Raw genomic sequence first — 14,825 nt, 5'->3', positions numbered from 1 at the left:
CGATCCTGGCTCTGGCCCTTTCATTGTCCCCATGTGATCTCTCCCCTTTGCAGTCGTACCGCAGGGGGCGTTGCTTGATCGGTTTACGAAGAGCAAATGGGACGGATGACACGAACGAACGACCTGGGGATCTTGCCTGGCCTGCATGGCGGAGAGACTTGCATCGTCACAGACGCCATCAGGGATTTGGGAAACAGCTCGCTGCTTCTTGTTTGTCCTCGGCCCAGACACAAACATCACCACAGCATGAGCCCTTGAAGCGGACAGTGTTCCCAAGCAGAACAACGCGTTTGGGCGCTGCAAAGTACAGTGCATGCAGGCCGGCAGGCTCACGACGCCAGCCAGCGGATGGCAAGCCCAGGAGACGCCCACGCGGCGTCGCATTCCCCCTGCTCATTTCCCTTGTTGGATCTAACTATCTCAAAAAGATTGCGAGCAAAGCAATCCTTGCGCCTGTCGGCTGCGTCTGCTTGGAGAGCTAGATCCGCCTGTCACTCGTCCCACTGCAACCCACCTGTCCCATGCTGCAGGGCCACTAGCCATCTTGGTCTCGCTGAGAGAGCTTTGTCATGATCGCCGGCCAGGTACTGTCTACTACTGTGCAATGCATTTCATATCAGCTCTGTTCGAGCATGGCGAAGCCATCTCGTCACGCTTATCACTGGCGCTCTGTATCCTGCCGGCATCTTTCCGGTGTCAGGGGCCTTGCAGCATGCCAGTAGGTATCCGAGCGTCGTCCGCGTACGTGCGCGCAGATTAGGGCTGCAAAGTGACAGGTCGGGAGGGTTGAGGCACGAACCATTTCCCTCCTTTCCCACGTGAATGAGATTTCTAACCTCGGGTGTCAATATGGTCTATCTCCTCTCGGCCAGGGCAAACACTTCGTATAATTCCATGCCCCAGCAAAGGGGCTTCGAGAACTTTTGGAAATCCCCTCGCAGACCCATTGAGAATGCTACAGTATACAGACGTTGGATGTGTCGCCAGGGGGGGAGAACAATCGTACCAGGTGAGGGTATGAATCGACTGGAACCTCTGCAGACTGCGTCAGTACGGAGTAGGTAGGCACGGCAGAGGAGGCCCAGTGCCGTTTCTGTCAAACAACGGCACAGACGAGATGAGGGTCGACATCTGCAGAGCTGGGTCCTCCGTCTGACCCAAGCGGTGCCAGGCAAATCGTTAGCAACTACTTGTAAAAAAAAAAAGCGGACGCGGCTCTCAAGGATTAGTTTGCTGGCGCGTTTCGAAACAAGGAACCTTCCCCAATACAGTGAGGCGCCCCTGCAAATCCCGCGGTGCACTTTCAGCCCGGCGGTGATGTGTTGCCAATCTTCCGCCCGATAGGCACCCAGCGAACGGTCACGGTGGGCGTTCATCAACTTGATCAGGAAATCCCCCGGGACATGCTTGCTTCGCGGACAAGGGTTTCTACAAGCTTGCACCCTCGTTCGGCCCATGGACAGGCCGTCTCTGGGACCGAGCAGGCTCTGGTCGTCTCGTTTCCCGGTTATTTACCGCCACTCCCGTGGGCTCCCAACAGATTCAAATGGAACGGTGACAATGATCTTGCTCCATGCTCCCACAGAACTGGTTTTAATCGCGTTTATGTGGAAAGCAGATCGTAACTAGTCGAGTTGCAGCAATGACACCAGACGGCGGCTCGGGAAGCGGTCCACTGCGGTCTCGAGGGTTGGTCCGTCCCGTCAGCCCCGTATCGGGCAGTGGGATGTCGGCCCTGGTGCAAAATGTTTTGGTGTGAGGGAATTGGAGCATCAGTTCTCAGACTGGGGCATTTTAGGTACCTAATACCCCGGCGAGGGCCGATCCTTCCGTGCTAAAGTTAGAGGCTGGGAGTCGAATTGCTCGGACGCGGTTTGCTAGGTAGTGAAGACTTGCTTCACTCGATCTGTCAAACGTTTCGAGCGATTCAGACAGGACAGGAGCACAACAATCAATGCGAGGTATCCAACCACGAGTGTGATACGAACTCCATTTCGACCACTTTATCTGAAATCCGTGCCGAATTCACAGTGGTGAAGACCTTGGTCATGGTGTGATATCAATCCTGTCATAATATCACATTCTTATTAAGGGGACCAACGTGCCGCACGATCTGACGTGCAATCTTCGGGTCGATGCGGGGTGCGCGGCTTGTTCTCATAACAGGTATGGAGTGTTGTGCACAAGAGGAGCGTGAAAGGAGACCTGGTTCTGGCCGTTTCTGCCTGTCATATCACATTGCTTATTGCGACGTTGGGCGAACGACACCCACCCACACACACACACACAATTACTTGTACACTTATTGCACTTCACACTACGGAATCATCCCCGGTTTCGTAGCTACCACACCGTTCGACCAAGTTGCACACCCACAGCACACAAGCGCGGAGGTTAGCTCCTGGCCGGCCGGTTGGGCAGAGGCCGTTCATGTCCCCCAACTCGGCCAGCCATCCAACCGTGCCAGCAAACGTTTGTGGAGCATCCGTCTACTTGAACCTACCACGACGTACGCCGTACGGTTCAAGCCGATCACCTTCCGTGTGCCTAGCCCCAGCTTACAACGCGACATGGCTCTCCCTGCCTGCGGCTTAGGTTCCGGCTGGCCAGATTCTCCCGGGCTTCAGGGCTTCCTCTGGTGAACCTGGGCGGTTGAAGGAGCGAGTGGCTCCGCAAATGAGATGCCGATCTTTCCTCACAAAAGGACTGCTACAAGGACGTCTCGTCAACCTAGTAAAGTATGTACTTGTATTCGGTTGGTCAGCTCTTCCAGGATCCTCGTGGCCAGGCTGGGCGTGGCCGTCCGAAGCTACTCGTCCGCCTGGTCGATTGTTCACTGTCAACTTGATCACGCCAAAGGAGGCGCGTTCATCGAAGCGAAGCCACTGGGGGAGGAGTAGATGCCAAGGTGGTGATACCTAGCAATGGCAAAGGTCTGCCTCGACCCCCTCGGGTTGCAGCATACAACTACAACGGACTTGCCCGTTGCATCACCATTGTCTTCGTCGCATGGCGTCGCATGGAGGTAACTACGTTTATGTGCTCGACTCAACGGTCGCATGCGCCGATCAACCCAAACGTGCAGCTACTGCATGCAAGTGCTTCTGCACTGCAGGCCCCCCGTTCATTTGTCACTTCATCTCAACTCTGCATACAGCCCATGCACCCGCCTGCAGCTAGAGCCTAAAATTGGGGAACACCGTGCTAGGGTTCTGGCCTGGCCTCGGGGGGCCATGCATGCATGCAGGACAGGTATGTGATCGGATTGACGACGGGCATCAGCCTTGAACAATCATCGATCTTCAATTGTTCATGACGAACACTTGCCGGGCTCACTAGGTGGATGCAACTCGCTTTCCCGCCTTGACCTATCCGCAATTGACTCTTCGTGTCCTCCGGCCAGTGGTCAAAACACCCGAATCTGGAAGCAGGATGAATGCGAGAGGGGGCCAACGAAGTGCTATCCGGGTTCGGCTGGGTGAACAAGCCCATGCATACCAGGTACCCTTGCTGCACAAGATACGAGCGCCCGTGCGCCGTGGATATCAACTCATCGTGGGGGAGATATCGCGAACGTGCCTCTCGATGATCTCGTCTCTCGACAACAGTACAATTACATTCCTTCTTCATGAACCCGGGGGAGGGTTCTCGAATATCCATGACGCAGTTGCTCGAGTACATCTCTTGGCCAGTAAGATCGAAAGGAACCCTTACGACAGAGCAACTCCCATCACCAGGCTTCTTGGTCTTACAGTTGTACTTGGAGTGGAAGCCCTCGACCTGTGACATGATCTGATGAGTGTGACCTTGAGTTTTGAGGGATATTGAGCATGTTGAGTATTTGAATCAACACATGCATGAGGTGAAGGGTTGGATGCTTCAGACTGCAAGCACTTCTTCGGAAGCGGGATGTACTGTTGACGAGTAGCTTATGGAATGTCGTCTCTTCAGAATCAGCTGGCTGCCACATTCAACAGACTGGTGAGCTTCCATTCCATGAACAAGATGAAAAAAGAACTGTTTCGCTTGCTCCGTATATCTCTAGTTTATGTAGATGTTACAAGATTTTACACAATTTTTCGTACAACCATGCTGCATCCCAACTCAGCTCATGCTTTCTATCCTGGCTATATCCGACATCTTGTCCACGGCGGTCAAGGGATACTTGTCCAGACTTTCATACCACTGGATGAGACTGCCGATCTAGAAAGACAAGACGAAAATAGATTAGTCTTCCCGCTTCAGCACGCAAAGGAATGAAAAGCACACTTACCAAGAAAGCCCACGACCCGATAAAAGTCGACAAGGTAGAGGCATATTGGATGGCATCCCTAGTACCGCCGAACCCGACGGCACCACACGCGGTAAAGCCCAGAGCGCCGATAAAGTTCCAGAAACCAATGTGCCAGCCGAGCACCTTTGGCGCCGGAAGCCACCACTTCTTCTGCGTCTCGAGCATGAAGAGCAGGCTGGACACGATGAAGCCGGTGCCTCCGATGACCTGCGATGCATGCAAAAATCAGCTCCGCCCCTGCAGAACGCAGTGATATCAAAAGGACTTGAGATATGGGGTCCACACGAACCTGAGGCAACCAGAAGATGCCGTTCTGCGCCGGCACGGACAGCGACGACAGAACGGGCGGCAGCCCGGTGAAACCCGAGATCCAGAACACGGTCGCGCCAAACATCTGCGACGAGCAGGCCAGGAACCCGATATCGCGGAAGTAGTGCGTCTTGAGCTCGTACCAGGTCGGCCACCAGGACCACGTCCGCGCCTGGGTCTTGGGCGACTCCTCGTCGGCGGCAGCCTCTTCGTCGGCAGCAGCGGCGTCCGTCTCCTGACGCGGGTGGTGGAAGAGAGACCACTTCGAGCGATGATGATGGGAGCAGTCGGCGCGCTGGCGCAGCACGAACCTCCCAGTCGCATGAGCAGTCGCCGCCGCCGCCGCCGACCGGCGCCTCTCCAGGGCGTCCTCGAGAGCCCACCCGAAGCAGTCGGAGCGGTTCTCGTTGACGGCCTCGAGCATGAGAAGCACGGAGCCGAACTCGAAGATCGTGGCGCCGACGCACGCCGTCACGCCGCCGCCCATCGTCGTCTCGCCGGGGAACTCGGTCCCGGGCGCGGCGAGCGGCAGCCAGACGAAGAAGGCGTTGATGACCCATACGACGGAACCTAGAGCGAGCCAACCCCCGTTTAATCGATCGAGCGTGGCAACAAGAGAGAGAGAGAGAGAGAGAGAGAGAGACAGAAGAGAGGAAAAGGGACTTACCGAGCGTGAAGACGACAGCGACGTCGTACGACACGTCCCACACGGGGAACCGCGCAAACATCTTGCCCACGCCCGCGAGGCACGGCCGCAGCGCGTCCGTGGCCGGCGGCACCTCGTCCGCCCCGGCCCGGTCGCGGTACGCGCGCGTCACGGCGACCGAGTGCCGGCCCTTGCGGTTGTCGCGGCTGCGCCAGACGTGGTAGACCTCGCCCTGCGCGCGCTCCGGGTGCTGCTCGCGCTCGCGCTCGCGCTCCCGCGGCGGGGACTCGGCGCCGGCGGCCGCGGTCTTGGCGCCGCCGGCGATCGTCTTCGCCTCCCCTTCTCGCTCGACCGGCAGGAGCCGGGTCGTCGGGTTGAGGAAGGAGACGGGCCCGGCGACGTGGCGCGCCGCGCCGACGCGGCCTAGGAAGTGCTCGCCCCTGCGGCGACGGCGCGAGCCTCGGCGCTGCTCCGACGTGGCCATTGTGCTGGTGTGTCAGGCCCAAGCGGTCGGGCTGGATATGTCCACGGAAGGGCGCCGCGCGGCACCTGCGGGAGTTGCGCGAGTTCTTTAGTGACGAGAATGGACTGACCCTGCCTGCATATGTGCGGCACGTAAGATGGACTGCTGACTGCGAGTATTATTGGGTCTGTATTTAGTATCTGTCCACCAATTGGCGAGAGACTTGGGTGTTTGGTTTGTCTTGGCAGATGTTTTTGTGTGTTTTGGCTACTTTGTTGTACTTGGGAATTGGCATTTGACGTCAGCAAATGGGAATAGTCAACTCTGTTTTGGTTAGTGAGTAGTGACTCAACTACTGCACTCGGCCGAACCCTTGTCGGAGCATCGGACAACTTCCGAACTTACACCAAATATGACTGATACATATATGTATGAAGCACTTCACAGAGCATGAATTGATATCAAAACATTTAGAACACCAGGTACTATAGTCCTTTACAACTCTGACTTAGTTGATATACCAACTCATCAACTCAGAAGATACAACATGCCCCCGCAAGACGCAAAGGCAGCCCTGGCCGAGGTAAAGGCCCTGACCTTCGACGTCTTCGGCACCGTCGTCGACTGGCGGACCACCGTGACGGCGGAGCTCCAGGCCGCCGCCGCCGAGAAGCTGCGGTCCGCGGCCTTCGCGGCCCTGCCGGCGGACCTGCAGGCCCGCGCCCGCGCCGCGACGCCCGAGGACTGGGCCGCCTTCGCCCAGGCCTGGCGCCAGTCCTACACGGACTTCGTGCAGGGGTTCGTCGCCGGCCAGACGCCGTGGAAGGACGTCGACGCGCACCACCACGACAGCCTGCTCGGGCTGCTCGCGGCGCGGGGGCTGGCGGGCCTGTACGCGCCCGCCGAGGCGCGCGCCCTGAGCCTCGTCTGGCACCGGCTCGCGCCCTGGCCCGACTCGGCGCCGGGGCTCGCGCTGCTCGGCCGCGCCGGGCTCGTGACCTGCGCGCTGTCCAACGGCAACCGCTCGCTGCTGGCGGACCTCGAGGCGCACGGCGCGCTCGGCTTCCGCCGCCTGCTGTCGGCCGAGGACTTTGGCGCGTACAAGCCCGACCCGAGCGTGTACCGCGGCGCGGCGGAGCGGCTCGGCTTCGCGCCGCCCGGCGGGATGGGCCGCGTGGCCATGGTGGCGGCGCACCTGGGGGACCTGCGGGCGGCGCGGGCGCAGGGGATGCGCACCGTCTACGTCGAGCGCGCGCTCGAGGAGGCTTGGGGCCCCGAGGAGCGCGAGGCGGCCAGGGACTGGGTGGACTTGTGGATCCCGCTCGAGGAGGACGGGTTCGTGGAGCTTGCGAGGCGGTTGGGCGTGGCTTGATGGCGTAGTCGTCACGGTGGCCCCTTTATCGTTGGATGGATCGGTGGCAGAGGGCTTGTGTGAATCTGCGATATCCTGCTCGTTCTCCTGGAAAGGAGGCCAAGGAGCAACATGTCTGGTAGACTTGATTTGAAATTGCTCATGATGAGGCCAACCGAGTTGCTACAGCGGTGATATGTGCCAGGCAACAGTTGTGGTACAACCGCCAACGTACGAGTTGTTGATCATTCAGACAATTTCCAGAAAACAGAACCAGTTCTACCGGGAGATCAGTCACACAGTCAACTCGTTTTGGATGGATACCTAGTGTGTACCATGTTCATACGGCACGGGGGTTGTAGGCGCCACCCACTACAGACCCTCTACTGCGACTCCCTTTCGCCGCGGCCTCGGGGCTTTAAAGGCCAGTTGATGCGGCTCGTCTAGAGGTGACTTTGGAAAAGCAAAGAGACACGGCACGCATGTGTCGAACCATGGCTTGAGAGCGGGGACGCACGAGGCGTGCGAGAAAACGCGGCAAGTCTGGGCGAGCCACCCGCGTGGGATAGAGAGGTGGTACACACGAGAGCAAACCTACGCAGCGAAGGGCCGGTGTGAGTTTCCTGCTGCATGCAACCCGAGGCCTGTGCTGGTATCAAGTTGAACAATAATACCTACAGACTTGTAGTCCCGGAGTAGAGCGGCAGTCAACATACTGGCGACACGCCCTCCTCGTAGAGTTATAGAATTCTGTCATGGCTGTGCCCACAGCTATACAAGTGGCACAACTTCGCACCTTCTGGGGGTGAGGTTTCACACCGTTACGTCTGCTATCTGGCAGCACAGTGACAAGGTGACACAGAAGCTGACATTGGTTGCCAAATTGGGCCGCAGAAACACAAAAGACGGGCTGAAAAGGCGGCTCGTATGCCAGAGCTGGGTAACGATCCAGAGCTGACATGTAACGGCTGCAGTCACGAAGAAGCAACGTAGCGCCAAGTACTGTCAAGTCGAGCAAACACGCGGCCGGGACCGGAACCGGGCCTTGACGAAGGAGACAGTCCAGATGGCAACACATGGCCATGGCTCACGGCCCGCGGCGAGCGAATGGCCACCATGCTTCCCGTCGAGGGAGGCAACAGGCACGAGGACAGAGTACGTGCAAGGGTTGCCGGATAAGGCAAGTTTGTGTGTACGAACGACTGTCTCTCGAAAGGGAAAAAAAGAAAGACTTCTGGTCCAGGACACGGTTTGCTCGGGCGGGCCTCCGGACGGTCCATTCATGCACGAGCATCAACCTGATCTCGGGCCTGAGGATCACGGCTAGACGCAGGATCGATCAGAAGATCTCGAGCGCGAACGGTGGGACTGTCATGTTTCAGATGCGCAGCCTTGACGGTTCAGATGAAGCATCCGATCCCCCCAAGCACAAGCAAGCACAAGCAAGCACAAGCAAGCACAAGCAAGCACAGACGTACGTGCACGCGCGGGTAAAAAAGACTTGCAGTCGTCGAGAGCCAGGAAGTGGGAAAAATACAGCGAGCGTCGCGGGGAAGGGCGAGCGAGTTCCAGGTCGAGTCGCCTGAAGAGGGGGCCTTTCCGGATAGCTAGCCGAGGGACGACACAGGCTGGCTGTGACACACGAGGTATTTGAAGTCGCCTCAGGACGGCTCGACAGACTCCGGAAGAAGGGAGAGGGCCGCCTGTAGCAGAGGGTGTGAGCCTGTGTGCTGTACCGTGGATCTTCCCAGGCCAGCGAGAAGATCGAAGGGGGACGAGGACGAGATGGCAAGGCCCTCGTCAGCTCTGGCTCGTCTTGTTCTTTTTCGGTTTCACGTGGTGGACGGTGGCAGGAGCCGGCTCTGGATCATGTCACAGTCAGGTGGTATTTGTCGAGGATGATCGTCTTTTTCGCGGGGTAGCTTGACGATGTCACTGGTCGTGCCGTGCTGTGCCTCTCTGTGCTTTACGCCGAAAGCTCACCGGATACAATTTTGCTTGTGATAATCCTGTCCAGAAGCAGAAGAGAGGGAGCAAGACAGAATGAAAGCTGGTTGTGGTTGGCGAGCTGGACATGGTCGCATGTCGTTCGCTGTCATGAGGGAGGATGGATGGATGGAAGATCGATCCCTCGTTCGTCCTCTCAAAGAGGTACGTACCTACAGCAGGTCCTGCACCTCGACGAAGCCTCCCCACATCTTCTGCCACAAAAGAGTCCAAGAATGGCCGTTCTTGGACATGGCGTCCGGCAAGCACAGATCAGAGCTGGCCCCAAGCACACATCGCCCATCACAGCACTGCACAGAGCATCAGACAGACCCATCCGCCCCTCCCTGAAGCTGGCTGTCCCGGTGGGGATCAAACTGCCCGTTGGGAAGACCAAGCACCGTCCTGGTTAGTGCGAGTGGGCGGGTTGCAGGATGGTGTATCCGCTTTCTCTTGTTCCCGACAGACTCCTTCGACCACGACGGGTGACGCTCCTCGCGAGCTGCATAACGTGCTCCGTACAGGTTCAGCGACGACTCAGGTGGCTGCAGGCCTAGCGGCATTGGATCGGTGAGCTCCTGCTCCGTACGTCGACCTGCTTTGGCTCCGTCCGTATGGGAATGGGGAACAGCGCAACATCGTGTCTCTCCGTGGCTGTCCCTCGCTCCATCACGACACCACGACCCCCCTCTCTCTTTCTCTCCGCCTCTCTCTCTCTGCGGTATGATGGGGTATCACCGCCGGGAATGATGAGGAAGCTCTCAGAGAGGTGCGTGTATCTGTCTATCTATCTATCCACCTAGGTCCCTAAGATGCGCCCGTGCTGCCAAGCCGTCTGGATGCCGGCCTGCACTGCCTACCTACTTACCAACGTTAGTATACGGTCTGGCCTTTCACGCAACTCCATCGATCCCATCCCGTCCCTCTCCCGCAGAAACAAACTGCTCCGTCAGACAACAGGCTAACCCCGGCATCCATGCTCTCTCGTCGTCTTAGTTGCAGGTTGCTTGCTCTAGCAATGCTGCACGGACCAGACGCCCGCAAACCGTCGCTAAAGTACCTAGGTACTCTAGTTACGTCCCGCATGGGTTCTCGCGGCGCGACGCTGGTCTGTGTTTTTGGGTGTGTGGTTGGTTGGCCTGCCTGCCTGCCTGCCTGCCTGCCTGCCTGCCTGCCTGCCAGAGAGGTCCCGCGGACAGCGACTTTTCCTCGCTCGCAAGGTAGTTACAAGTAGACCAGAGACCGGGGCAGGCCAAGACAAAGTGCCATCCAGGGCGCGGTACTAGCAGGCTTCGGGCTCGTTTTAGCGCTCTCTAGGCGGGCTTGCTAAGGCAGAGACCCTGGGCCATGTCAGAGCATGCCCAGTCAAGTAAGGAATTGGAAGTACCAGGTGCAGCTAGTTCCCTTGCAGAAGTACTTGCAGCTTTAGTAGCCGGATGGGGCATCCACCAGAGCTCTCCAGCGCTCTTCGCACCCTCCAAGTGCAGTGGGTGCCGCTGCTGCAAAGGCCCCGCCATCCAGCGAGCCGGCCAGCCAAAGGAGCCCACCGGGCCTGCAGCCAGAAGTCGTCCGTCAATGCTGCTTAAGTAGGTATGAGGTGGAAGTTGAGGGACAAGCAGGGTGTTCATCGTGCTCAATGCTGGTGCTGGTGCTGATGCTGCTGCATCATCTGCATCTGCATGGGCCGCCAAAGTACCCCTGTGATCCTGGGTTTTTGACCTCTGCAGGGAAGTTACTTATTGTACCCCAAACCCATCTAGGTATGTCTTCCCACTGGAATAGGTAGAGAAAACTTTTTTGGTTTTTTTTTATCACAGTGACAAAGGTGTGAGATTACATGCAACATGGAATTTACACCAGCCATCCGGACCGGGTCGAACCGGCTTTTCATCGTGTTTCGTCACAGGACACCTGGATTGACTTTCTTTGCCCACCTGTGGTGGTGGTGTGTGTGTGTGTGTGTGTGTATGTGTCTGGTGCTGTTTTGAGGATATTTTCCCCAGCCTTTTTGGCCAGAGCCGTTCCCGTCTTTTGACCCAGTTGGCGGTCTCCACGGGTATCAAAGCTTCCCAGCCCACCTGCACCAAGCCTACACCCCTCTCTCCCATCCCCAATTGAGTTGAAGGTACTCCGTACAAGCTCGCTCTCTTGTCGAGCAAAGTCTGGTGTCTTTTATCCACCATCTTAGGCAATCCAGTCAAGACTCTTTGCCTGAAGTTCGAGCCTCACGATTGTTTCGGGCCCGGGCTTGCTGCACATCATCATCATCATCATCATCATCATCGCCATCGTCCCGGATCAACCAGAGAGTATTCCGTCTGTCTGCCGTCCAGAAGGGGACGTGCCTGTTCCGAAAGAGGACGACAGACACAGAGAAGGGAAACCATTTCACATTTCACTCCAATCCCTTCCCACCACCCATCCTGAATCTGAACCAAAGTACACTCCCCCCACCCCGTCCTGGCCTTGGGTTCAAGTTCTCTCGTCTTGCCCTTGGGTAGCACGGGTGGGTAAGCCCTTCCCGTTAGGGGGTTCGCCCAGGCTCCTCCAGCTTGGAGACGAAAAATTCAAGGCCCCAGCCAGAAACATCAAGCTCCTCTCCCCCCTGACCTCATCACATTGCGTACGGGAAGAGGTACCTACCTCCAATCCCCCGCTCGCTCGAGTCTTTGTTGGCACCTCGAGGGAGGAGAACAGAAAATAAGTACCTTGACATAAGATAATTTTTTTTACAAAAACAGCGACCGGTATACCTACTACAGGTACCTAGGTAGTTGCCGACCCTTCCCCTCCCACTTCGCAGCACCAAGAGTACCTAGCTCCCTAGTACCTAAGCGCAGCAGGAAATAGCACCAGAGCAACATTGGACAGACTCTTCTTCCCAGACGACCTTCAAGCTGGGTCCGTTCTTTTCGAGCAGCTCCCGCCCGCCGGTCTGTCGATCGCTTGTGCCTTGCGAACCACAAAAATACTCTCTTTACCCCTTCTCGACAAGTCTTGTTTTGGGGGAGGGGGGAGAGAGGCTGCTGCTGCGTCACCCTTGTGTCCAGCCCACGGTGCCCAGGTGCCCCGGAACCCACGAGCGAGAGGAAAGCGAAAAAGGGAAAAACATCGGTAAAAAGTGCGTCTTTTATGTTTTCCACCCGCCGCCGCCGCCGCCGCAACAGGGAACTGACTGCAAGGGAAAGGAAAAGGCAAGGGGTGTGTGTGTGTGTGCGTGTGTGCGTGTGAAAGGGCATATTCGTGCTAGTGTGGTCTTCCCGCCGCCCAAAGTCGAAGACAACTCTAATGACTTGTACCGACCCCAACCGTGAGTTAGTACTCTAGATACAAAGTAAAATCCCGCCGTCCATAAAGTACCGTAAGGTTAGGTAGTTGGAGGAGTAAGGTGAAGCAAGTGGAAGTGATCTTGGGTGCTTTTTACTTTTGGCTGCTTGCTGCTGCTGCTGCTGCTGCTGCTTCTTCTTCTTACCTACCTTACCTACCTAGGTACCTACCTTAGGTATTACTCTTCGCTGGCCCTGCTGGCTGCGACATGCTACGACGCTGTTACCATCAATCGGGTTCGCGCCTCCGCTTCGCCTAGGCCCTGTTGTTCCGGTATCATCTCTCCCTATCTTTTTGCACAAGACGCCTAATCAAAAGCTTAGGCGTGCCCACTTTACTCCACCTCTCCTCGCAATCCTCACTCTTCAGCAACAGGAATCCCACCACCTTCACTACCACAAGCAAACGACCCCCGGCTGCTTCCCAATTTCACATTTCTCACCTCTGGCCGGCCCTGGACTGCAGCCAGGAATTTCCGTCGCCTCCTCCTCTCTTACCACTTTTTCTCTGACATCATCCACCATTCACCCGCGCACACGACGCCTGCCTGTCCGGGCTTCACACTCAAGCAAGCTTCTCTCTTCCAGCAGTCCCTCGGCCAAAGTCCTGGCGTGCCTGCCCACTGTCGCCGATCATCATGGCGGGCAAAATGGTTCTGTACAAGCTGGTGGTGCTGGGAGACGGCGGCGTGGGCAAGACGGCCCTGACGATCCAGCTCTGTCTGCAGCACTTTGTCGAGACGGTAAGTCGATGAAACCCCCTCTCTCATTGCCTCGGTCGCTGAGCCTCGTCGGCCCTCTCCCCCCCGCGGCGCCCTCAAACTGTTGCTGTTCCCTCGGGACTCGGCGCCCGCCTCCCGCCCCCAAGGCGCACCGTCTTTGTGCAGCATTCATCGTCTTCGGCATCTCGATCCCCGCACAGGCTGACATGGATTCGATATAGTACGACCCGACGATTGAGGACTCATATCGCAAGCAAGTGGTCATCGACGGGCAAGCGTGCATGCTGGAGGTGCTCGACACCGCAGGCCAGGAGGAATACACGGCGCTGCGGGATCAATGGATACGAGACGGGGAGGGCTTCGTGCTGGTGTACAGCATCTCGTCCCGGTCGTCCTTCTCGCGCATCAAGCGCTTCCACAACCAGATCCAGCGGGTGAAGGAGTCGACGGCCTCGTCGCCCTCGTACCCGGGCTCCCCCATCGCCGTCGTCAATTCCCAGGCGCCCGTGCCCATCATGCTGGTCGGCAACAAGAGCGACAGGGTGACGGAGAGGGAGGTCTCGACGCAGGAGGGCCACGCCCTGGCGCGCGAGCTGGGCTGCGAGTTCGTCGAGGCGTCGGCCAAGAACTGCATCAACGTGGAGAAGGCCTTCTACGACGTGGTCCGGATCCTGCGCAGGCAACGGCAGCAGGCGACGAGGCCAATGGCGCCGACCAACCGCACAAAGACCACGGGCAGCGACAGGTCATCAGGCCACCGGGGGGACGACAGGCCGTACCGGGGCAGCGGCAAGCGGGACAAGAGCAAGTGCGTCATCCTATGAGCAGCGGCGGCACCGCGGCTGCGATCATCGAGAAGAGCCTGCGTCCTCCTCCGCTGCCGCCACTCGGCGCCTTGCGGACGGACATGTGTGTGTGTGTGTGTGCCAGGACGACGCGGGCCTTTATTCACGAGCTGGAAACGGCCGCACGAGAAACTCTACATTGACGATACGAATACGAACCTCCTCCGACGAACTCTTTCTGGCGTTGCATTACCAACCTTTTTTTCCTATTCCCCTCGCATTCTACTACCTCTTCCATCCATCTCTACATGAACCCGCTACCGATTTTCTCAACGTGGCGAACGGCGTACGATCGAAAAAGAAAAGTGGCATCGTTTTGGGCGCAGGAATCTCATGTCCCTTCCTCTGAGCTGAAAGACCGGAACGGGTCGGGGTCGGGGTCAGGCCGCAAAGACTTTTTATTCCACCAAAGAAAAAAGAGATGATGATTCCGAGATCTCAAACTGACAACTAGCTATCGGTGTTTTGGAGTCCGGATGTCCCCTGGGATTTTGGCGCCCTTGTCTATATAAAAAGAACCATTTTTTTTTTTTTTGGCATTTTATTTATTTTTCCAACTCCCTTCTCTCTGCCAAACTTTTTTGGTGGTGGTGAATCGATTTACACTGGGGAGGGATTTCCTGATCGCTTCATTGCGGGGGTGGGAAGTGGGGAGGGGGGTTTTATGGGTGTTGCAAGCATTGTGTCTCTCTCTCTCTCTCTGGGTGCCCAAAGCTGCCCACTGCTCACATGAAAGGCAAAGGAAAAAAAAGGGGAGAGGGGGAAAAGAGAGGAGGGAGGGAGGGGGGGGGGACCGGCGCTCAGCTTTTCGTTCCCCCGATCAAAGGGGACGCCGGGCAAACAGGAGCAAAAAAGAGGGAGGAACAACGACTTTTGCTTGCTG

At 57.4% G+C, this 14,825-nt stretch overlaps 3 protein-coding genes across 3 annotated transcripts; 2 read left to right on the top strand and 1 right to left on the bottom strand.

The window, feature by feature from the left end:
• Positions 1–4,104: 4,104 nt before the first annotated feature.
• On the bottom strand, positions 4,105–5,733 carry E0L32_000103 (uncharacterized protein; the record flags this gene model as incomplete). Its single annotated transcript, XM_031132873.1, has 4 exons — positions 4,105–4,203; positions 4,274–4,501; positions 4,584–5,173; positions 5,271–5,733. 4 exons carry the CDS (start codon positions 5,731–5,733, stop codon positions 4,105–4,107), a joined length of 1,380 nt encoding a protein of 459 aa, XP_030997480.1.
• A 526-nt stretch (positions 5,734–6,259) lies between these two features.
• On the top strand, positions 6,260–7,084 carry E0L32_000102 (uncharacterized protein; the record flags this gene model as incomplete). Its single annotated transcript, XM_031132762.1, has 1 exon — positions 6,260–7,084. One exon carries the CDS (start codon positions 6,260–6,262, stop codon positions 7,082–7,084), a length of 825 nt encoding a protein of 274 aa, XP_030997479.1.
• A 5,929-nt stretch (positions 7,085–13,013) lies between these two features.
• E0L32_000101 (uncharacterized protein) lies at positions 13,014–13,921 on the top strand (the record flags this gene model as incomplete). Its single annotated transcript, XM_031132651.1, has 2 exons — positions 13,014–13,118; positions 13,319–13,921. 2 exons carry the CDS (start codon positions 13,014–13,016, stop codon positions 13,919–13,921), a joined length of 708 nt encoding a protein of 235 aa, XP_030997478.1.
• Positions 13,922–14,825: the final 904 nt, after the last annotated feature.

Source organism: Thyridium curvatum (assembly GCF_004353045.1).
Source record: "Thyridium curvatum strain D216 chromosome Unknown NODE_1_length_1224711_cov_81.814160, whole genome shotgun sequence".
NCBI classification, from domain to species: Eukaryota; Fungi; Ascomycota; class Sordariomycetes; order Thyridiales; family Thyridiaceae; genus Thyridium; species Thyridium curvatum.
Note: the sequence above shows the minus strand (reverse complement) of the source record. Positions and strands in the feature narration are given on the sequence as shown.